Below are 24,219 nucleotides of genomic sequence, written 5' to 3'. Positions count from 1 at the left end.
GCTTTGCTGTTTATTTGAGATCATGCTTTTGCTTGAACTTTGATTTACTGATGATGGACTTTTAAGTTTTCTCTGGTCTGTAGGGATGCACCAAAATGAAAATTTGGGCTGATATCTGATTTTAATATTTCTGCTGTGGCTGATAACCAATATTTTCTGATATCATACATATTTCACAAAGTTTTAGACACCTGAGAAAATACAGCCACACCGCTGCTTCAGTTAAACTTCCCATAATTTTTTGCCGCATCACCATCTTTGTCATGTAATGAACAAACACTGCTGGTCCAACCTCCTCCACTTCCCCTCCAGAAGCAAACAGCATGAAGATGTTCAGAAAAATTGGCCGATACTGATGTTGGTATCATTACATTCTGCATCTCCAATCTGATTTATGTGCCAGCTGATTGAACTAATTTAGGGAGGTCCTTGATTGGCAGATAGTTGCATATGAAGCCGATCTTATCTACCTCAACAAAGATCTAACAATCAGCCACTGTCCTCTTCCGCTCTGCTGTGAAGGAGGCTTGACTGACAGACCAGCCCGCCAAGCCATCTCTTACGTTTACAGTGTACATTTCAGACAAAAAAAAAATGATATAGATCAAAATTGGAATCGACAGGTCAAGCTTTTTCAAGGTCGTAATCAGCGATTTGTCAGAAAACTGCGATTGATGCATCCCAAATCTATAATAAAATGTGTTTAAAATTGTTTTATGCATTGTAGAGTGACGTAAAACAAAGATAATCCTGATGAGTGCATCATATCATACATACCTAATCTTTTTTTATTATTTTATTAATCTCAAAAATGCATCAAAGCTTGTGCTGTTTGATGCATTGATTTCCTGAAAATGATGAGAGTTCAATTTTTGGTGCATTTAATTACTAATAATGAAAATAATCAGATTTTTCAATTCTTGACTTGCCACTCGAGAAAGAGTTGTCCAATTCAATCCCTGACTGACTGACTGGTGCATCTCTGTTTCTCTTTATTTTTTCCTAATGTGACTGTGTCATTGACTTTACTTTGGGTTCGTGCTCGTTGTCAGAAACCTGCTTTGTTAAGCAAAAGAATCCCTGCATTTTTTGGATGCAGATCCATGTGGGTAGACTGAAACAGCAGTGTATCAGTGCTTTTCATCGCTGCTTTACTGAGCTCTTAGATGTTTACTGGCTTTGCATCTGTGGGCATGAATGCTCGGCTTGTTATGGCTGCAGCAGCAGTCGGGCTCGTGTGTTTGAGCGATTTTTAGGGTACGAGGGAGTTCTCAGCATACCCAATTTGGGTGTAGGCACGTTTTTTTTACTCCTGGCTACAAGTGGACTGCATTTAGAGCTGATCTTCCTGTTTCCCCCTTCGTTTTTCCAGTCAGTATTTTCTATCTGGAATTTGCGTCCACCCAGTTCTGTGGTTTTATGAAAATGTCCACCGAGTTTAGAGTTGTGTGTCGGAATTCTAGCTTTGTGAGGAATTAAAAACGAATCGTTTGATTGACCTTGAGTCGGACTAGAGGACTGACAGTGATAAAATAATGTAAGGAATCCGACTCGTGGGCATTGTGTCTTCCACAAGAATGTGAGGAAGGAGAAGATTTACCCTGCAGTTTGAAGGAAATCACATAGCTGCATGTGAAAATGCAAGCTTACACAAACAATAAATGAATAGCCGAAAAGCAGAAAATCTCAGTTTCTACTTTTATTTGTTTTTGTAATTGACGTTTGAGTTATGTTTTTTTTGTTCCTATGCTTTTATTTTCTCTTTAGTTATAATTTTGACTGTAATTTAAGTTTATAGGCTAGTTTAGGTCAGTGCATTCATCTATACAAACACACACAAGAATTTGAATTGCAAACTAAGTCAGTTTGTTTATATATCATCACTAACGTAATATAAGCTTATGTGGCAATGATGATTTTATATTTACTTTGTCCTTAAATATCTCTTTAACACTCTGGGACTGCTACTATTTCTCTTTAGTTTGTTTAGTTTTTATGTGACAAATCTGGATGTACAAACCATTAAAATGTGACTCAGTTAAGTTTAACTGATTTAATATCCTGATAAATGCCCCATGTTGCTGTACACATCTAAACATTGTTTTACTATTTTGTCCTTTTATGAATATTTATTAAGAGATCACAGAGTTTGTTGCTGAACCACTGGACAATATTTAATCTTACCTAAAAATATAATTTATGACAAAAAAAAAACTCCATTATTTGTTCCACATTGGAAAAGCTTCAGTGGATCAGAAATAAATCAACAGAAACACAAAGTAAAAACATTTAATTCAATTTTAATACAAGTTTAAAAAAGAAAATTGTAGGAGCTACCAAAAATAAAACTGAAATAATAAATAGTTAATAAATAAATTAATAAATAGTAAAACTAGATCCTAAATGAAAAGGTGCATTTAATTCAGTTGCACCGGACAGATTGAGTGTACTTTTATATTTGTTAATAAAACAGGATATATGAAGGAAAATGGAGATCTGTGTGAAGAACAACAGGAATGTAAACAGATAATCTGTTTGTTGGGAACGGTACTGGTTGTACAGTTCCAACAGCTGCTGGCAGCGAAGATCTGCAGTTTTGTTCCTTTGTGCATTTAGGAGATATATCTTGGACATAAATCTCAGACAGATGGGAAAGTTGGAGTATGCAACCATATTATAGCAAGGCCTGATAAGTCATTTTTCAAATAGTTTTGTTTTTTCTGCAGGGTTTACAGATAAAGTAACTTCAGTTTGACAACATTTATGCTGGCTTCTTTGAAAAAACATCAAATGGATTCTGCTTTTTTACAAAGAAGTAAATGGAAAGAAAAGTAAGAAATTGTGTTGACTAAGCACATGTGAATAAAAATGATAAATGCTCCTGTAAGAAAAAGAGGTGTAGCCGGAGGAGAAAACTCTATCAAACTGTGATGTGTCATCACTTCCTTCTTGCTGCAAATAGCCGAGGATTACAGTTGCATAAACAGGCCTTGGTAATCCTATAGTAGATTTAGCGTGTGTGTGTGTGTGTGTGTGTGAGAGTTAGCTTTTATCTGCAGCGTCATCTGACCTGAGTTCCTGAAGGTGACAACATTAGACGGTTGGTTGTTTGAGATTTTTTTTACAGAAAAAAATCTCAGAAGAATAGTTTAGTTATTTTAGATATAATTGAGGATATATTAACTCCACTCCCATTCTGTTCAAATAAAAAAATCAGGTTGCCATCCTGACCTGGGTAGAAACCTGAGCGCTCTCCTCCCCTCCTCTCTCTGTGGGTCACCTGACCTTCAGATGGCTGTGTGCATGCAAATCACCTCAAAACCTGAAAAAGGATGTAAAATATTCAGCTTAGCAACTCATCATTGCACTCAGGGCAAATTCGGAAAACTGTGGAATAAAATACTTAAAAATGTTCCTCAGTTGCTGTTTGGTCCTAAATAATTAATGATGATCAATATTTTAGGTACATTTTCAATGCTGGCCCATGGTTTCAAAATACCACCGCATTCTGGGCCAGATTGTGATTCGTTCATCAGCTCCATTTGGCTCCATTTCTTGGTGCTATTTAACTTTTAAAGGCCAATTTTAAGATGTTGTGCTTGAATGGAATAATGTGACATTATTACTGTGGAGGCCCATGTTAATTTGTTTCAAAGAGAAATAAAAAAGGATGTAATTCAAAGCGTTTTTAAGAAAGGCAGGGAAATATGGCTGGGAAACATATTCAGCCATGTAAGCATTTTATATCGGCTTGTATCTATAATTATTGACTAGTAATGTCAACTTTCTTCTTTTAGCCACAGCTTCCTCTTAAAATGTTGTCTTCATTTTCTTATTCATTTTTCTTTTTATGCAGTTAAGGGGCAAAACCTCAAACTTGCTCCCACATATCCTATGAATATTCTGTCAGCCGCGCACAGTTTAGAGTTTATACTCAAGCATATTTCTACATTTCTAGTGATGAATTCCCTAATTTTCCATTATCCAAACAAATACTAGCCAGTTTGATGAAATAGTTGGGTTCCTAGCTCTGTTGAAAACAAAATGCCTGTTCATGTGTTACAAGAATATAGAACTAGAGAATACGATTTTCTGTTTAGGCCAAATAAAATGTTTGAAAATTAAATGTCTATACTAGTTTTGAGATACTATAAATGATGTTAAATTTAAGAGCAAACTGCTTTAAAAGGTGGATTTCTTGTAGTCCAAGATGGAACAGCAAAATAGTTATTTTCTTCAAATATAACAGCTCACTAATTGAGATACTTTCAACCCTACTGAGCAAAAACGGGATTGGATTGTTGTTAGGATTCCTCTGTTCAAAGTGGCTTTTAAATGCTAAATATATGGTCTAACATGCAGGGAAAATTTACACATATATTTTTAAATGTCGCCTGTATGTATTTTGGTCTCTATATTCATCCTGTGACGACGCATAGTTGAACAAAAGTGTCCACTTCAAGTTCTAAATGCCACAAGGTCCACCCTTATATTTAGCAGTTCAGACACTTCCTGAGCAACAAGCAATTTGCTGCAACTTGCTACGGGACACATTATGAACCACAGCTGAAAAAAAAAAACAAACCAGCTCATCAAACTTTTGAATTTGTCATATATGGATTCACTCAGTGTTTGACTGAAGGTATTAAACTATTACTGTCGATGTTGTTACAGTTGGTTCAGACTATTGTAGTACAAACTGGCTTGTTTCCTGTTTTGTATGTTTTCTGTTTTTTTATGTCTAAGCTGCAGAGTTGAGCAGCTGGGTCATCATTTGCCCCCTAGTGGTCTTTATTGCCCGCTTTATGAAGCCCTTTGGCTCAGTGCAGATCTGACTTTAATCAATCAGTGTCTGATGCTTTTACTCCTGATGCTTTCCCACCATCTTTTATGACCCAAATTTGCTAAAAATACAAACATTAATCTACAGAACCTTTACAATTCCTTATTCCTAAGGCAAACTGAGCTGAGATCAATTACATTATTCAGTTTTAAACGATGGTCAGACAGGAATTATAAGCTAAATTTGAATCATAGGGTGAAAATAATTTTTGCCTAGTTACTGCCATTGGTCGGTGTGGAAACTAGCCTCCAGAGAGTTTAGCTTCCAGATTGTGCTTGAGATGTTTTAAGGAGTTAGCAGTTTGTCTTATCATCAGTAGATGTATGTTAATGTGTGCAGATCTCCATAGAGATGGCGTGCTAAGAGGGAGCTCCTCTCATCAACTCTTCATTTCTATGAGCACACCTGGCTCTCTCCACTTCGGTTAGGAAAAGCTCTTCTCCGACTTCATAAAGCTTTTTTTATTCAAGAATGAAAGATGTGTCTCCGGAGAGCTGCGTGCATCTTATTCTAAGATGTTTGTCATATTTGCAACCATCCTACATGCCGATATTGTTGAAACACGGGATTTAAGACAAATCATGAAAAGCTTAATGTTCGTCTCATAAAGTTCTACACACTTTGATTTACATATGCTGTTGTTATGCTTAAATAGTTGGCATTGTGCAAGTTAACAGCTGCTACCTACAGTTCTTCCTTCCTGTCAGCTTTTACTTCCCTCTGAGGCAGTTTACTGAACTCAAAAGTCTAAAATAAAAAAAAAACAGGAATTTTTTTTTAAATTGCAGTTTATTTTGAGTCTCGTATGTTCATAATGTTGAGAGATATATTAAATATGAATGAATTATTGTATTTGACACTTTTTCTCCTTCTCTTTGTCCATGAACCATCTTTTTGAATCCTTTCATGCCTCAGAGAGATTAAGAAGTGTTTCAGTCATCTTAAGCTGCTCAGAGTATAACCTATCAACAGTTACCATGTCTTTTTCTGTTCCCTTGTGTGACAGATTGCATTATGTTTTAACAGTGTACCTGTAGCTTTTTGCAAATGCATATATATCTCATTAATTGTAGTTATTTGTGTTTTGTCATTTTCAGTGTAATTAGGGCTTTTTCATGGAGAAGAGATAGTTGACCATTCTTACTGAAGGAGACATGTTGCTGTATAATTAAAATGCAATCTTAAAAATACGTAGCATTTCTGTCTTCCTTCTTTCTCCAGAAATTCAATATGCCAAAAATTTTTGACAATTGATGTCTTATAGTTTTATTTTCAAAAATGTTCACTTTAAAGTTCAAGTGCACAGAGATTAAATGTAGACCATGACATGTGGGGCCACAGGCAGATATTTGCCGTGTTTATACTTTCTGTCAATATTATTGATGAACGATGTGGCCTTAGGAAGTCAAACGTAATGTGACCTTTCAGAATGTGCAACCATCCTACATGCTGATATTGTTGAAACACTGGATTTAAGACAAATCATGAAAAGCTTAATGTTCGTCTCATAAAGTTCTACACACTTTGATTTTGAGTATTAATGTTTTGAGCTACTAGCAAATACTGTGATGGACATTAATGTGGCTGGAATATTTAATTTAACTGGTTCTAGTTTTGTCGTGAAGCAGCATGAGTAATTTTTAATACCCAACATTGGAGGTTTATTGTTTGCACTTAAACTAATGTTCTTGACAGATACATACTATACTTTCTGCGTGTCTTTTAGGGAACCAGATATTGATATTCCCTGAAGTTTATCTGCTCCTGTCTGCACTGCGCTTGTTTTAGGGTTTGGATTTCCTCTCAGTTCTGCTTTGTCATCTGGAAGGGAGTTGATTTCCATGCAGACGGGAAGATATATCATGTTACTCTGTAGTGTGAGAAACCATGATTAGTGCTTGTATGTGTTGTTATCACACAACAACAAAGCAAGCATCATAAAAAGCAGAACGTGTAGCTTACTCCTTTTAGTCACTTGAAGTTGGTTCTGCAAATTATTTTTGAATGTTTTGCTTTATAAAAACATTTTAGCCTTTTGAAAAAACTTTAAATATTTAGTTGTGACAATGAATAAAAAGTTTCTATTTTTTAGCTCCACCATGCTCTCTGAACGTTTAGGAAGTATGTTTTTGGTCAATTTTTCCCTCTTTGCCAGGATGCAAATTATGATATGAATGAAAATTTTAACTTAGCAAAGTTTTGTGAGCGGACATAACCATATGATGCAAATAATATCCAGTTTGAGAGCATGGATGAAATTTGTTTTAAGTCAATGGAAGTCATAAATTAAGTTTTTAGACTTAACAGAAAACTAATAATTTTGATCTTATAGTCTCTTTGTTGACGGTATTTAGTTTTGAGTTGACTTTTTATGGCTTTTGCAGTTTTATATATGATGCATTTTTTTTAAAGGTGCTAGTTTTTCATTCACTCAGTAAGCATGTAGGGGTTTTCTCTCTTTGCTGTGTTCAACTGTTAAACATAACTGAAGGAGATTTTTCAAATTTTGCCACAATACAGCCAATAATTTTAATGTATTTGACATAATAGACTGACAGAAAGTAGTGCATATTTGTGAAATAGAAAGGGATGCATGGTTTTCATTGAACCATTCACTCACGATGAACCATTGTGCCTCTAGTTGTATGTTTTAGTGGATGTTATTGATAAATTTTGGAATTGTGATAAATGCACGTTTCTCGGTCATGATTCCAACAGTGGATGTTAAATTGAAATGCAAATGTGAGTTCAAAATTTTTTTGAACAACTTAGCCGGCAGTTGGTGCTTCGTCATCTGGAAGGGATGACAATCTGAGTCCTTTGTGATCTTAATTTGCACACAGTTTGACTAACTATGCAACAGAACCCCGTCTTCCACATCTTTGATCTGTGCCCAACTTCAAACTGGACAATCCTTTTTTCTTTTATTTCATAAATATTTGCCACTTTATGTAGATCTAACTCATAAAATTACAATAAAGTGTGACTCAGTTCAAAGACCAAGTTTTTTTGTTGCATTGCATACAATACGTTTTGGTGTTATAAATAAACAGAAATAAGAAATAAATACTTGTTTGCTAAAGTTTCGGTTCTATATATCATCACTAAATGTTCAACTGAGGTCACTGCTTTTAAAAAATGTCAAAAGACTTTCATATTTGGTTTTAGAGTAGGCGACAGCCTTCCAGGGCAGATTTGAAAGTGACAGTCAATAATGCGAGTATCACAGGACTGCTGGTCATTTTGCTCTTTGTCAGCAGTTCTGTAGTGCTGAATGCAGGGCAACCAGAGGAAAAGAAGCTCCTGATTGATTCCCAGGCTCATAAAAAAATAATCACGTCCTCACCATTTCCTTCCCTTGTGACCTCTGGGTTTTCAGTGCAGCAGAGAACAATGATGGTAGTAGTAGAAAGATGTGCTCAGTAAGTACAAGACTAAGCACAACTTTTAAACCATTGATTTAAGGGATTTTCAAATATAGAGTTGGCAATGAGAGGGAAGATATGGGTGATTATTCCAAATCGCTCAATAAATCTTTTGCAGCAGAGAAAAGCATGTCATTCTTACATGCTGAAATACCTCAGACTAAATTATATCACAATATTTTATGTTGCTATTGTGTTTTATAAGTAATTGTATGGTTATGAATGCATTATACACCTTTAAATTATTCTTGAAAAATATTCTCATTTGAAATATAGACTTCTTCAGGATCTTGTTTACTTTTAAAAAATGTGATTATTATCACTAGACTGCTCAGTGTAACTGCATTTAATCATATTTCCAAATTTACTGATATGTATTGATTTTCTTGTGGAAAAGCAATGGATAGATAAAATAGCAAAATAACATTTCTAATCATACTGTCAGTTTTTTTTATTCAACATCAATGAGGGAAATTTATGAGGACAATGTTGAACCAAAAGTCTGAATTTTTCATGATAAATACTCACCTGTATCTCATACTACTCTATATATGTATTATAATACAATTATATCCATTCATAATATGTGTGTAGTTTGATCTGTAAGTCCTAGGTGTCCTTGTTTCCCCTCTCAGCTGCGGCTGCACAGGCACAAGCCGAGGAGAGGCGTAGCTTAGCAGGGAACAGTCCAGGACCTTCAGCCGTCTCCCCATCCAAACCTCAGGGCTGTAAGCCAGGTACATGACACCACACACTGACACAGATACAATCAAAGTTCTCTCACAACTTTTATCTTCCATAATGTTAACGTGATCCACCTCCGCCATCTTCCTAGTGTGGCTTAAAGAAGGTTAGTCATCATCTTATTACTGTAACAGTTGCCAAAGCTCATTAATGACAGTCACATGCACACATCTGCTTCCACCATACAAAGCCTTCGAAGCACTCTGCTTCTGTGTAATTCCCTGTCAAGTTGTCTGGATTGCTGTACAAGGTTTTTAGTTTTTAACCTACTCTATACCTTCATGTCTTCAGTTATTGACGGCGCCGCACTTAGAGTAGACGACCGGCTGCGAGTGGCAAAAGAGAGGCGAGAGGAGGCAGAGAAACAACAAGGTAAGAGAAGAATATGGCTTACTTTCTTTCAGCTGCTTAATAGAAGCATTGCATGCAATAGATTCATCAAGAACGTGTGTCACTGCTAGTTATAGCTTCAATGCCAAATGGCTTTTCATTATAGAGATTATGCCACACCTATACATGAAGCACTGCAGATTAAGTGTCTGGTTTTCAGTGGCACACTTTAACAATCCCTAAATGTTGTCAGCTTTACGGGAGTCTCAGATCATGGAGCGGGAGCGCAAAGCTAAGCTGCAAGTGGAACGCCAGCTGGAGGAACGTCAGAAAAAGCTCGAGGAACAGCGGAGGAAGGAGGAACAGAAACGATTAGCTGTGGAGGAAAAGAGAAAGCAGAAGCAAGAAGAGGAAAAGGTAAAAAGTTCTAAATTCTTTTCTTATATCACATGTGTCAAACTGAAGGCCCAAGAGCCAAATCTGACCCACCATAGCTCTTTATGTGGCTCTCTGGGCTCCAAATTACATCAATAAATGCCTTCAGTTTTTCAAAATTCACAAAATCAACAGATCCCTACATTGTTTCTGATTTTACTTCAATATTTCTCTCAAAATTGATCACAAACATTGGGCTAAAGTAACTGCTGCCTCAGCCATACTTAGTGTCGCATTGTAGTTTGTGATTAATGAAGCGAGTAATGAAAAGTCACATTTAACATCATACAAATATTTCTAAATTAACACCACAATCTCTGATTTTTATTGCAAAAACACACAACATTCACAAAATTCTGGAGGGACTGATCGGTGTGAAAATTTTTCAATATTATTAATAAACAGATGTTTGTTTCGGGATCCAATAAGTGTTTCTTAAAATTAAATATTTTAACAGTTTATTGGGTTTTATCAACACATTCTGGCACAACCGGCCCTTTAAGAACATTCAGATTTTTGATGTGGCACGAAATAAAACTTGAGTTTGACATCTTAAGTTGATCACCTTATATTTTCTTAAAAGCTAATTTTAAAACAAATAGATCACGGTTTATTTGTTCTAGCTCTTGTGCAGCGAAGGACATCAATATATGTTCACCCTTGGAGGCCATCTGTGGCAGAAAACAATGACTTGTGTTTTCTTTTGTCGTTGTTCAGGAGCACTACGAGGCAGTTATGAGGCGAACACTAGAACGCAGTCAGCGAGTCGAGCAGAGACAGAAGAGGTGGTCTTGGGGAGGATTGTCCGGAGACCAAGATGGCCGAGCAGGTACAGGAACTATATGCTGATTAAGCCTTATGGTTGTTTTTGTGTTTGTTTGAGGCATAGTAAACTTTTTAAAACAAGACTTCAACGTTTTGAAGTCGGTTCACGTCAGCAGACACAGCAGGTTATGCTTGTTTAATATGCAAACTCTTCATACCATGTTCTTTATTTAAAACTACAAACTTCAAAGTGTTTCACTGTGATTTTGTATGATAGACCAAATTAAAGTAGCGCATAACTGGAAAGTGGGGGGTAAATATGTGGTTCTCAAAATACATATAAGTCTTTACAGTTTGGTGTGCATTTTTAGTCTGTCCCCTTCACTCTGATACCTCCAAATTAAATACAGAGAATCCACATTGCCTTTCTAAGTCCAGAGTAATTTAATGTGCTTCATGAAAACAGCTGATTTGTGAAGGCCTCTGAGGTTTGTTAGGGAAAATCATCGAGTGAATAGCTTCATGAAGATCAAGGAATATGGCAGACAAGTCAAAGAAACAATTGTAAACTGTTTTTAAGTTATACAACAACACCCTGAGTTTTAAAGCTGACAGTACACTTTTCAGTCCATCATCTGAAAATGAGGTAGAGTTTTGTCCAACTGGCGACTTTGGAGCTGGAGTAGAAGATGTGCCCCACAAATATGGTCTTTATGTAAGATTGGCTTGAAAAAAAGCCTCGACTCCAGTTTGTCAAAAACCATGTTTTAAAAACTCCAAGCGTGTGGAATAAGGTATTCTGACGAGATGAGATTAAAATTTAGCATTACATGCATGTGAAACGCGGTGTGGATGTTCACCTTCAAGCAGCTCCAGAACCCATGGATTATTTTCCTTCCACATCAGAGTTTTGTGCTACTTTTTGTTTGTGTGTCACAAAAGTTCTCAGTAACATCCATTAAAGTTTGACAAAATGTGCAAATATTCAACTAGCATGATTAGTTTTAAAACCCGCTCTAAAACACTTGTTATTCAGATTATTAGCTAAACCTGGTCATTCTTTTTAACTGGGAGAATTAACCACATCAACAAAATCCATCTGTATACCTTTCAGGTGTCATATACTGTGTGTTATGAATATTGTTCTGTTCTTTGTGTGAAGGATGTGTCCCATCCTCGTGTTTTTGCTCCACTCAGAGCTCTGTGTTTTCCCACAGGAGATTCTGACGCCAGCATCTCTTCTCCAGTAGCTATAGTTGTCTCCTCTCCCTCGCCAGAAAAGCCACCAAGGAGTGGACAAGGTTTTGTTTGTTAATTTGTTTACCTTTGTGCAGCATGGACTGTCACTGGCACCACAAATGGCTTGTTTACCTTCTGTCCTTTCCACCGTCACATGTTGTCCCATCTACTCCTTGCCTGGCACTAACAAGTTTTTTTTTTTTTTTTTTCTGAGGCATTAATCCGAAAGGTTCATTAGGTTTGGTGTTTAGCTTCACGTGTGGCTTTCTCACTTACTGCTGAGCAGGTTTGGTCAAAATATTGGATTTACTCCTGTTTCTGCTATTTCTAAGAGAATTAACAGCCGGTAGATATATGGAAAGCAGTAGTGCTCTGCCATATATTGCACATTTATTATCGCAAAGTCATTTTACGCTGTAAGCTTTGCAAGGAAATGCTTGGACTGCTTTAAATACTAACTTCATTGCACAATTACCATCAAATCTGGGTATTTATGCTAATCATGTATGTCTGGAAAGCTAGAAAAAGGTCAATATTTTTGTCACTCATTTCAGTAAGTGAAACTTGTACAATATATGGGTCTGTCAAACACAGATTGAATTATTTCTTGTCCAGTACAATAGATCAAAATGGGACTATTGATTCCAGTGATTGCTTAAGGTAATTTTGCCCAGCCCTACAGCTGTGCACATCCAGGTGACACAGGCTTCTTGGCATTGAAACCTTTCAAATGAAAATCAACAAAGTACCACTATTGTCTGTTGTTAATGCTGTCTGGTTATGGTTGGCTAAACCCAACATGTGTTGTCTGCTGACCACAAACTGGCTTGTTCATGTTCTGGATTTATATTGCATTGACTGAATGTTGCACAAATAGCTCGTATAACTGGAAGTAAACCTGATTATTTTCTCTTAAAGGAGTCAGATAGTCATAGAGCCTCGTAGTCCCTTGTCTGCACCGTAAGTCCCTTCCCTATTGGTTGTCCTCTGGTAAATCCCTCCTCCCTTGTCTGTTCTTCCTCCCTGCTTTTAGTTGACAAGCGCTCCACATCCACAACTAACCTGAAACAGCCGCCCGAGGCTGGCATCAGCAAACGTTTATCCTCCTCCTCTGCCACCCTCGGTAAATCACCTGACAAAAGTAAGTCCTTCCTCTCCCTCCTCCTCCTCCTCAGATTGCTTTCCAATGCTCTGACCCCATACAGTAAAATCCTCTTAATGTTTTTTAGAATAAATATGCACAGACTGAGATTAACGAGGTTTCTTCAAGCCTCTCCCTGTGTCTGTACTAATTGTCTAATAATCTCTGAGTGTTTAGATTCTGGTTAAATTATTTCACATCAGCTCTTGTGATGTAGCTCCATAAAACCACTGCCTGTTCTTAATAATTCTGTATTTTAATGCACTGAATTGAATTTTCTGATAAATTGTGAGTTTTAGTCACCGAATGGTAAAGTTGGGGCCTTTTCAGTCATTTTAAGTGCCATTATTTTTCATGTGGAAGCATGTTTTAATTTCAAAACTGCCTGTTAGTACAACAGTGTTTATTTCTATTATTTTGAATGATTATGGCTTACATCTCCCAAAAAATCCAAATTGTGTTGATCAGAAAGTTATACTCTTGAAAGTTGAATTGAGAATAATAATTGTAATCCAAAAAATACTGTCTGTGTACTGTATAGTATATTATCTATCCTATTCTTACTTAGGAATTTTAATAATTGACTTACTGTGTGAATTAGATGTAGCATGTTAAGGTACACCTTCTTCTGTTGCATGTTTTCCTTCCACTCAACTTTCCACTAATATTCTTTGATACAAGATTTTGCTCTTTTGTTGTTTATTGTGCAAGTGAAGGTTTTCAGTAACTATTTGAAGGACATCTGTCAAGTCAGCAATTACAAATCTGTATTTATGATCTTTTTTGCACAATCTCCAATGATAAGATGTAACCTATAATCATTAAAGATAACGAAAACAAATTCTTGAAATTCATCTATATTCTGTAAATAAATTACTTCAATTTTTTTATAAAATGAAACTATATACATTTTAAACTATGTCAGGTGATTGGACATTTTTTTCCTGTTTCAAAATAGATTTGTTTTCACCTCTATGCATTTTTTTTTATTATTTGTACTTTGATTTAAGCATAAAGCAGTAAAATAAAGTCTAAGAGACTTTTCTAATAATTACTAGAATTTTTTCCATCAAATTTTACCTGTGGGTGTTTGATTATTGTTTCTCAGGTGTTAGGCCGAGGAGTTCGTCTTGCAACCGCTTGCCAAGCAATGGCACGGCTGCTCAGGCCTGTAAGGGAGATGGCAAACAGCTTCAGGTGGAACAGACAGGTGCAGACGATCCCCTCTTCTATCCTTATTATGCTTTTAGACCCAAAACCGGGTCACATCGCATCACTCATCAGAGCGCTGATACATTTTCAGCTCTGAAACTGCTTAAAACTCTAAACTGAGTGAGTTTTCTAAGTCTTGCTGATATGAAAGCCTTTCAGCTGTTGGGCTTGTTTCTTCTATAGTGTTTTTTTTTTTAAGAAAAACGTTCGCTCAAACAGTGGTAAAGCTTGTCTGTGTGTTTACCCATTATCTCTCAAACTAGGGCGTCAGCTGCTGGCAGCGCTGACCCTGGTGACTTGCATAAGGCCAAACGAAGCGCACATGACTCGCAAACTCTTTGCTGGGCTTTTACTTGTTGACTCGCTCCGCAGTGTGTGGTTGGCTATAACTCCACTCTCATGTCTTTAGGACGCTCTGTGAAGAAGAGAAGTACCTCCCTCACACGAGTAAGTGTGAGCAGAGCACAGACCCCTGCCAAGCCTGAAAAGGGGACAACGGACGATCAAGGTGGCTAGCATGGAAAAGCAGCATGCATTGCTCGGGTCGCCTCCTTTCTAACAAGCATTCAGCTTCCTTTTCCTAAGCACTTCTGAGAGAAATGTTTATCAGCTGTGGATGTCCTGGTTGGTTTTTGCTTGTCTTCTGCTCTTTAAACACATCTTTTGCCCTGAATGGTCAATTCCTCTTAAAGCAGATGCTATTCTTCACTATACTGTTGACGTTTGTAATGAAATACTTAGGGCTGGATGATATGACTGAAAAATGTATCACAATATAAGTGTTTCATATTAGTTGCTGTTGATAATTGAGTATCGATAATTGTTGATGCGTTTTTCAATTTGAAATATCTGTCATGCTGACAAACTGGTGGTGTGACCTTTCCACTGTTTTCAGTCTGTTTTATTTTTTTAAGCAGTTAAGGAGCACAATGGCAAAACCTTAAACTGCTGCTGCGCAAGTTACTCAGGAGGTTGTTGCTAGGTAACCAAAGAACGATTGAGTGAGTTGCTAGGTAACCACAAAGTGAGAGAGTTTCCACAAACCTTTCTTAGTCGGCTTTGAACCTTTCTTCTTCCTACATCTCCCAGAATACTGAGCGGTTCTGGATCAAAGTTCAGTGAATATTCTACATATTGACTATTGAATATTCTTCCATGTCTGTTGCGATTATACATAATCGGTTTATTGTCCAGCCCTAAAAATACTTAACATTTCTGCTTCCCTAACCCTACTCAGTGTTTGCCACTTTGGTTAATCTTTTTGAACCTTTTTCATTACTAAGCCTCTGTACAGGAACCGTTCTGTTGTGTGTTGTCTGCTCTAACACGGTTTTTTGTCCCGTTGTATCAAAGTGATGGTTGTCTTCTCCCTTCAAGATGGCGTCATTGCTGGATTTAACTTGCCCTTGCCTCAGTGTGGTGTCTCTCGGTGCCATCCTTCCACAGAAGCACGAGAGCGCAGAAGTAACAACAGCAGCTTGTTGCAGGCTCCATGTTGCTGTTAACCACAAGTGCTTTTTTTGTTTGTGCTTCAGCCACATTGTCCTGTTTGTGCCAGTGAAATTCAAATGATGTTATTGTCTTGTGTTTTCTGTGTGGTTAACTTAGCTATTGATGAAGCAGAGTGTTATATCTAAATCCTCTTAAACAGAGACCTTCTTATTTTCTTTGGCATGATCTTACCCGTGTCTAGGAAGAAATTAAAAACTGAGTTTTGAACCTGAATTACCGACCATCTGTTATTGATCTGTCATCAGCAGATGTCCTGTCAGAAAGGGTTTCCTGCTGAGAAGCTAGTTTCCCACTTGAGCTTTTGTTACCTTACAACAGGCAAACCTCAATGCAATTTACTAGGATTTTATGTTTCATTTAGTCCCCTCCTTTGCACCATTTTCTTCATGTGGGTGTTTTATATTTGCCACATCTTCATTATCTGTGGTGGAGATGTGCAGCAGAAGTTAATTAACCCTTGCATGGTCACATTCATTCACTCTATCACTTTGTCTTTGGTCTGTTTCACTCCTCACACAACTGTATTCTTCAGGATCAATTAATGTTATTTTCATCAGCATTCCTCCTCCTTCTAGGAACCATTGATTCGGCCGCACTGTCTAATTGACCTTCTGTTTTTACTCATGTTCAGTTTCAGATCATTTTTCTCTGTGCTCATTCATGGTTTGGACAGTGACACCTGAGAGACAGTCCATGTATGATTACAGAGACTTAACCTTTGGTTCAGTATGATTCTCTCCTGTTAAATCACCTGGTGACTTTTCTTTGTGCCTTCATCATCCCCAACTCTCATCCACCCATTCCTTCCTCTGCTGTTTTTCGGTGATTTTTCGGCCGTGTAGCCCGCAAGCCACCGGCCAGTACAGTGGATGAAGGGGTCCTTAGTCGCCTGCTCACTCCCACCCAGGCCTCACTAGCTAGGAGCAAGAGCGCCGCCGTCCTGTCCGCTGAAGGATCAGATGCTACAGGTAACCTCCGCTTAGGAGACCCTGACTCAGAAGAAGGATGGCTGGATCAGCACCCCTCTCCTGCCTATTAGAGAAGCTTAGTGTTTAAGAAGTACATGTTGTGTCTTTTAGTAGTACTTCTATAGGATTCTACTGAACTCTTAAATGCTTTTAATACCCTTTGACTTCGACGTTGGTGGTAGAATTAGAGAAAAAAAAAACATTGATAAAGCCTCTTTTAGCAATTTGCAGTGTTTACACACCGATTATTTTCAGTACATTACCCTCATGTGAGCCAAAGTATTAGGTAAATATTGACATGAACAGTGTTCCAGCTCACATGTCTGTTCGGTTCTGACACAATTGGCTGTTTGTTGAGCAGCAGCCTTGGTCACAAGCATTTCTTTCCATCTGACGAGCCTCACGCTCCATGAGATTTACCCTAAGCTGATTACCTATTGGTTCTTGTTACGTCTGAAAAGGTCCGCCGTGTTTTTATGCACGTGTTACGGTAGTGAGGCGACTTTTCATGTGATTTCGTTGATATTTGGACAAATTATGTTGTTCTAAAGTTATATCCAGTGCATTGTGCCACTGTGGCTGATGGGAATACAAAACGGACATCTCTTTGTATGCTTTATAAATTATGAAACAAGCACTCACTTTAGAGTTGCATGCACCTTTTATGTTATGGTGTTTATTGACTGGCCATTACAAGCCCATTAACAGCTATAGATCCTCTGGAGCCCAGTAGAGCCGTCGTCCTCGGCAGGAGGGAGAGCTCATGACAGGGTGTGTTACTCAGTCACCACTGCTGCTCAGTGCGCCGTCACCATGAATTACTGAGCACGTTTGGAGCGATATTGTGACAGGAACAGTTCGCCAGGTCTTGGGATTATGACGGCTAATCCCCCCAATCTGACACAGCAAGCTGGTGGAGAAAGCTATTTTCTCCTCCCAGCTGTAAACATGATTACTATAGTTCCTGACAGCCACTTCCATTCACAAGTACCTGAATTTGCTCATATGCATTTGTAACTATTTGATTTTCTGTAGGACTCAAAGATGCCACAAGCAAGCCTTTTTCTGTTATAAGAAAATGTGCTTAAAATAGTAATACAAAATTGGTCAGTATCTCCCAGAAAATGGTCCCAACTTTAGATATATTTTTAATTCTCACATAAATGCAAATCAGTCATTCTTGTCTTTAATGGTGAACTATTGTGATTCCAAGAAAAATTTAAAACAGACGTATTTGTCTAGTGTTTTTTTAAAAACGGTGTGTGTTTTCAGTGTTGTCTGTGGTTCCACATTTAGTGTTCTTTGTGTTATGACGTGCTTCCTGTTTAGATGTTTACGTTGTGTGTCGAAGCTTTGGTGGATGCAGTGTGTGTTTGGGACTTTTCTCAGATTGTTCCTCCTCGCTCATCGTATCTCCCAAAATGTAGAAATCAACCTAGAGCCTGCTTAAGTGCTACATCTAACAAATTGCTCTTTGTGTGCTTTTGTTCCCTCACAAACCACCCTTTCTCTCCAACCATCATCTGCCTTTCCCCAAATCTCCCTCTCTTCTCCCATCAACTCTCTTCACTCTTTGGCCCCCTTTTTTTTTTTTTTGCTGCTTTGCTGCCCAACTCGGTCACATCGCTCTCCTCCCATTGGTTGTGCTCCCCTGGTCCTGCGATGACTGTGTCCTTTACCAGAGTGTCACCTGTGTCCTCGTTCAGCCTCCCCCAGCCCCATGAACACGGCGCGCGGCCCCTTGCGCAGCCGCAGCATTGACCGACAGAAGAGCGGCATGACTGCGTCGAAATCGGCCAGCGAAGCCCTCGATACTTCCCTGGTGAGAGATCTCTTCATTCTCCAGTGAAAAAAGCAGCTTACTGCATCTTTTTTATTTAATTAAGCTGCATCTGTATCAGTAGGTTAGTTAGGATTACTTGGTTGTTGGGTCTAATGTGAACTGTATTCAAATTACTGAGTGACTCATTGAGGAAGAAGTCTGAATAACTATCAGAATGCATTTAGAGGCTGGATGCTGTTGGAAATGTTTGTAAAATGTGAATATCTTTACATTTTTATTTATTTACTAGCAACAGATAGGCATGGCACATTAATTAATTAATTGCATGTTAGATTAGAAGGAGCTCGATCATTTTTATTTGCATAATTTCTCATTTCTACTAAAACTGAATGGCAAAAGTCTTCAGTTTGGTACTTTTGCCTTTTCTTTTACGGACAATTTTGTTGCAGATGCTTCATAGTTAAATTTTTTTGTTTGTTTTTTTATTTTGTATATTTAAAATGTCCTTCAGCTTCTGTATTAAAAGTTTAAGTTTATTCATTTCTAAGAATGTGTTACCATTTTGAAGGATTACTTCAAAATTATTGCAAACAATATTATCGTTTATCACAATAACTTCTGGGACAATTTATTGTGATAGGCTTTTACATTTTCTGGTAGAGTTAACATTTCAAACTATTTTTACTAGTGAACAAATTTGATAGCTTTCTCCCAAGCATTTTAAAATAACGATACAAAATTCATACAATAACAATAAAATGGCTTTAAACTGGTTGAAAAATGGCATGACATGGTCTGATTTACATGCACATATTTACATTTGCCTGTCAAAGTATTATGCTAACCACAGGAAAATGCTGCTCCTCCTGTGCTTTGAACATGTCTGGTCACCTATTTGCTGCATGTGTTTATCCTCCAGAGGAATAGTTTCCTACTGCTGCACACAAAATCTACCTCTATGTTCTAACTTGGTGCCTGGCTCTGCAGCGTAATCTGCCCGTTCTCGTCTCCTCTGTGGATTTCATTGTTGTTGTATGAAACAAAGGGATCCACAGTGGCCGATTACGCCCGAGTCAAGCCATGCAAAGTAGACCGACCCCACCCTGGTCACAGAGACTAATTTAGGAAGCAGTTGACTTTTTTTTTTTTACTTACTTTATTGTTTTCTGTCCTCCTGCTCCTCATATTAAAAAGATAAGATCTAAATTAAAGTACGACAGCAGCGAACCTCTTCTTTGTGTGATTTGAAAAGAAAATCAGGCCTTTGAAAAACTGCTGCCTACAACTTGGCCTGACACAATAAACAATAGATCAATTAATCACATGGTAAATTAAAACAAACTCAATAATTTCCATCTGCTTGATTTTTATTTTTTCTCTTTCTCTCTTTGTACCAAAAACTGGATGACAAAAGTCTATCATTTTATTTGTTGTTTCTGATGTTTTGCTAATTAATTTTGGATATTTAAAATGTCTTCCAGTTCAAGACATAAATGTTGATTACAATTTAAAATTTATTGATCTTTGGATTATTACGCCATACTATATTACTCAAAACAACAATAATATTGTTTATCGCAATAAATTTTTATTTTTATGTCAGTCAAGTCGAGCAGACAGCTGAGCTTTTCACATGTTGTTAGTATTTTTTGCTTACATACGATTGCTATGTTCATTGTACAAAGGGAATTTAATTGTTTTATTTTTGTGTTGTATCTCTAATATTGTATAAAAAAGGGTTAAATTTACCATTTTTTTTATCCCATAAATTATTAGAACAATTGACTTTAAAATGGACTTGTTGCATGTTCACCCAGAACACTAATCCAGTGGTGAGTTTTAAGAGAAATGTGCTTTAATTTGTTTCAAATCTCAGGGCTCAAAAAGAACTGATTCCCTGGGTTAGAAACCACACAGGCTTCTTGGATGTCGGTTCATTAACTTTTAATGTCCAAGTGCTTTATTTAGAGCTGTAAACATGATAACAGACTGGCAGCAAGGTCATCCATGTGACTCCAGAGGAGACAAAGACTCTGTACACTTGAAGCCTTTGGCTCCAAATGATTAACCGGATCCATTTTCTTATGAGAACCTGCTTTAGGTCTTCACATGAACCCAACTACTGCAGGATTCATATTCAGATCAACAGACTTTTTGAAATTTCACATCAGACAAGGCATTTGTTCTTTTAACTGTTTTAAAATGAAGGTTTCTTCAGATATTTTATTTTAACTCATTCAAATTTGTCCTTTTTTTTGTTTCTTACAGAAAGACAAGCAATTAGCATCACCCAGGGGGCAACGTCCTGCCTCACCGTCAACCTCCATGGGACGCCATCGCTCACCGTCTCCAGCGCCGAGCCCAACTCCAAAGAGAACCCCGTCCCCATCAGCATCCAAGTAAGACTTTACACACACCCACTAACTTCTTTTGATTTGATTTTAAATAAAAATGTTACCTTTTTCTCTTACAGGCAAAGTCCCAAGACGCGCCCACCGTCGCCGTCTGCGATGAAGCAGCGTCCCCCGTCTCCTCAGCCCTCATCAGCCAAACCCCCACCCATCCAGAAACCGTCTCTCACACCAACTGGGCCACCAACGCTGCGAAAGAGGGACTCCAAGTCCAAGGACCTGGGTCCTGTTCAGCCTGTGGCTCCACAGGCCGCTGAGGCCAGCAAGACCAAAGACAAAGACGGTGAGCTGCGAAACATTCAGTTTACTCGATTTATGTAGCACCAGATTAGGCCTGCAACTACAGATTATTTTAGTGTTCCATTATTCTGTCAGATTAAAAACAATTTACCATATTCTGTTTTTTTTGCCTGTTTTTTTTTTTTTCTTTTAACCGTTTAAGCTTATTTAGTACAATATCACAAAAACATTAAAAGATGCAAATAAACCATTAAATTCTTTTTTTAAAATACTGAAGCAGTTAGGATGTTTGCTCTGGTTCATCCAGAAATGCTGACAATGTTGTCTTCCCATCTGAAGAGGGTAAATTTCACAGCAGCTCTTCGTTATGTTATGTTTACTTTCAGACTTTTTGTTCTCCAGTTTGATGCTGGGCAGGATTGTTCTAATCGTTTTCTTTCGAATGACCAAATTTCCTTTAATCTTTGCAAGTAAAATGTCTTGCTAATTCTCTGCTCAGTTCAGCTTACACCAAATTAATGGTCTGTAAACAGCAGCAGAACAAAATGCATGGTGCTTCTCTGCATTTGTTAAATTGAGAAAAGTTCTAACAGTGTGAAATCTTTCTGAATTTCTAAACAATCCTAAAAATCTTGTGTTTGTTGCACATTGACGTGGCAGCAGCTTTTCCCAGCATTAAATCCCTTTGGTGCAGGAGACTCATTATGTTCCAGCTGGAGTTGCATCCTGTTTCTGTTGCTTCTGCCACCCTCTGGACAGAATGGTGTACTGCAGGATGAATTAGCAGATTTAAATAATTTGGTGCTAGTACTTCAACGCAAAGTTTTTTACGTGTAAAAATTTTATTTTTCTATGCGGCAGTTTATAAAAGGAAAAATCACTTTATATATGTGTGAATAGTGCTGGTTTAAATCAACTTAGCCATGTAAAATCTATATTATAATTGCTCAGAAATTCTCTTCCTTGCAGAAGTATTTATACCTTCTGACAGGTCAACATGAAAACTGCAAGTTGCAGTTATTGTACTGAGATTTTAGCTCAGATCAGAAGAAAGTTTTGAATATTTAAATGGAAAAGAAAATTATAAACTAATTTTCTACAAATTAAAATTGAGAACAGTGCATTTGTTTTCCTTTCTCAAAAGCCTCCATCCTCGCTCAGTCGTATTGGATGGAGAGCATCTGTGAGCATACGTTTTAAAGTCCTGCACAAAATTTCGGACTGGATTTGGTCTGGTCTTTGACTAGGACATTCTAAGATGAATGTGTTCTAATCTAAACCATACTAGACAGGTCTGCTGCACATTGTAGCATTTATTTCAAGGGTTGTCCTGCCTTTAGCTCCATCTCCGGTGCAGCTGAGCTGATGAAAACAATCCCCACAGCATAATGCTGCCAACATTGAATTTAGCATTCAGTTAAAAAGGTCAGTTTCAGTCTCATCTGGCTTCTGATCAGCAACCTGCTTTTAGTTCAGTGTCACAGATGATCATCAGTTTCCCCCATGATGTACTAAGTTAGAAATTTCTGCACCAAGTAGTCAGGGTTGTGAATTATAATCTGTCTAAATTGTCATAGTGATTATAAACTTACTGACATTTCTTCTCGTCAGACTCAAAGACAACCGGCACAAATTCGGCTGCTGAGGCGGCTAAGATCCTGGCAGAAAATCGAAGGCTGATGAGGGAGCAGAAGGAGCGAGAGGAGCAGCTGAGGATACAGAAGGAGGAAGAGGAGAGGTGAGATTACTGCTGCACTGAGGCGCAGAAGTTACACATCACTACAGATTAATCAAAACAGATTAGTCTTTAATCTGTTTTGATGTACTAATATGTTCTCAACTAAAAACTTCTGTTTGTTTCTCCAGGCAGAGAAAAGAGGAAGAGGAGCGTTTAGCCGAAGAGGCTCGACTGAAACGCCTGGAGGAGGAGAAGAGGTTGGCCGAAGAGCGGAAAGCAAAAGAAGAAGAAGAAGCCCAACTAGCAGAGGAAGAAAGAAAAAGACTGGAAGAAGAAGAAGCGTTGAGGCAGGCCGAGCTCCAGAAGGAACGAGAGGAGGCCGAGGCCAAAGCCCTGGAGGAGGCCGAGAGGGTCCGCCAGGAGCGAGACCGGATCATGCAGCAGAACCAGCAGGAGCGAATGGAGAGGAAGAAGGTGGGACGGAGGAAGAATGGAAGCTGATTACTTTGGTTTTTAACCTGAGTCTCTTCTGGGAAATTACAGAAATTGAAAGAGTGGGAAATGATTGTGTTTCTAGATTTTTCTTTTGTTTTTCCCAGTTTTTATTTATTATGTATGTTCATCTGAGTTCTCCATTCATTTGTATCAGCCTCTTTTTATTTTCTCTTTCTCCTACTTTTTTCTTGCAGCCCTTCTTCCTTTGTTTCTTTCTCTTTCTTTTTCCTTCTAATTTTCTTTCTTTTCTTCCTTTCTTTCTATTTTCCATTCTTGCTTTTTTTCTTTCTTTGTCTTTCTATGTCTTCCTTTTTTGTTTCATCTATTCATTCTTTCTTTCGTTCTGTCCTTACATTCGTCCTTGTGTTTGTCTTCTGTTTCTTTTTGTCCTTGATTTTCATCTCGGTCCTGTCTTTCCTCGTCCTTCGTCCCTTTCTATTTTTCCTCATTTCTCTCATTTCCTCGTGTTGCTCCTTTAAGTCTTCCTCTCTTTACTTCATTTATTTTTCTTGTACTGTTTTATTCCTTCCTGTCGTTTTCTCCATCCATCCTTTCATTTAATCAGCTTCAATACTTTGGCATTATATATTTCAAAATGTATAAAAAAAGAGTAAGTACTGAGAACTCTGGAAAAGCTGGAAATTTCCCACAGGTACCTTGTCTATTGAAAACGTTTTTTTTCTCTTGTTTTCAGAGAATTGAAGAAATAATGAAGAGAACTAGAAAAGGGGACCAAGCTGACTTTAAGGTGAACTTTCAATTGATTAACACTCTGACATTCTGATCTCTGCATGATTGATCAGCTGCTGATCAGGTTGAATGATGTCTTGATTATTTCTGATTCAGAGAGATGACGATAAATACTCACATGAGAATGGAGATGAAGGCATGGATGAGATGAAAGGTGAAGCCAAAGGCAAGTGTGCCTCAACTTTCACAACAAAAAATATTTTTGCATTTAAATATGAGTGAAATTGAATCACATATGGAACCATTCA

General features: G+C 37.7%; 1 protein-coding gene across 9 annotated transcripts in view; it reads left to right on the top strand.

Moving 5' to 3' along the window:
* LOC129360321 (ensconsin-like) overlaps nucleotides 1–24,219 on the top strand; it is a 29,733-nt gene that overhangs the window by 1,617 nt on the left and 3,897 nt on the right. Inside the window, exons 2-17 of one of the 9 annotated variants that reach the window (XM_055030473.1) lie at nucleotides 8,904–9,005; nucleotides 9,304–9,384; nucleotides 9,596–9,759; nucleotides 10,495–10,606; nucleotides 11,760–11,843; nucleotides 12,815–12,922; nucleotides 14,031–14,132; nucleotides 14,544–14,642; nucleotides 16,489–16,614; nucleotides 18,321–18,436; nucleotides 20,666–20,796; nucleotides 20,871–21,091; nucleotides 22,660–22,786; nucleotides 22,915–23,200; nucleotides 23,916–23,969; nucleotides 24,068–24,137. In XM_055030473.1, the coding sequence (XP_054886448.1) occupies nucleotides 8,904–9,005; nucleotides 9,304–9,384; nucleotides 9,596–9,759; nucleotides 10,495–10,606; nucleotides 11,760–11,843; nucleotides 12,815–12,922; nucleotides 14,031–14,132; nucleotides 14,544–14,642; nucleotides 16,489–16,614; nucleotides 18,321–18,436; nucleotides 20,666–20,796; nucleotides 20,871–21,091; nucleotides 22,660–22,786; nucleotides 22,915–23,200; nucleotides 23,916–23,969; nucleotides 24,068–24,137 (1,983 nt within the window). Of the gene's footprint in view, nucleotides 1–8,903; nucleotides 9,006–9,303; nucleotides 9,385–9,595; nucleotides 9,760–10,494; nucleotides 10,607–11,759; nucleotides 11,844–12,814; nucleotides 12,923–14,030; nucleotides 14,133–14,543; nucleotides 14,643–16,488; nucleotides 16,615–18,296; nucleotides 18,437–20,665; nucleotides 20,797–20,870; nucleotides 21,092–22,659; nucleotides 22,787–22,914; nucleotides 23,201–23,915; nucleotides 23,970–24,067; nucleotides 24,138–24,219 lie in introns of all 9 variants that reach the window. The other 8 variants (XM_055030472.1, XM_055030476.1, XM_055030477.1 and 5 more) reach the window with 8 other exon arrangements.

The sequence above is a fragment of the Poeciliopsis prolifica genome, unplaced genomic scaffold (genome assembly GCF_027474105.1).
Source record: "Poeciliopsis prolifica strain line A6 unplaced genomic scaffold, Auburn_PproV2 SCAFFOLD006, whole genome shotgun sequence".
Taxonomy (NCBI): Eukaryota; Metazoa; Chordata; class Actinopteri; order Cyprinodontiformes; family Poeciliidae; genus Poeciliopsis; species Poeciliopsis prolifica.
Note: the sequence above shows the minus strand (reverse complement) of the source record. Positions and strands in the feature narration are given on the sequence as shown.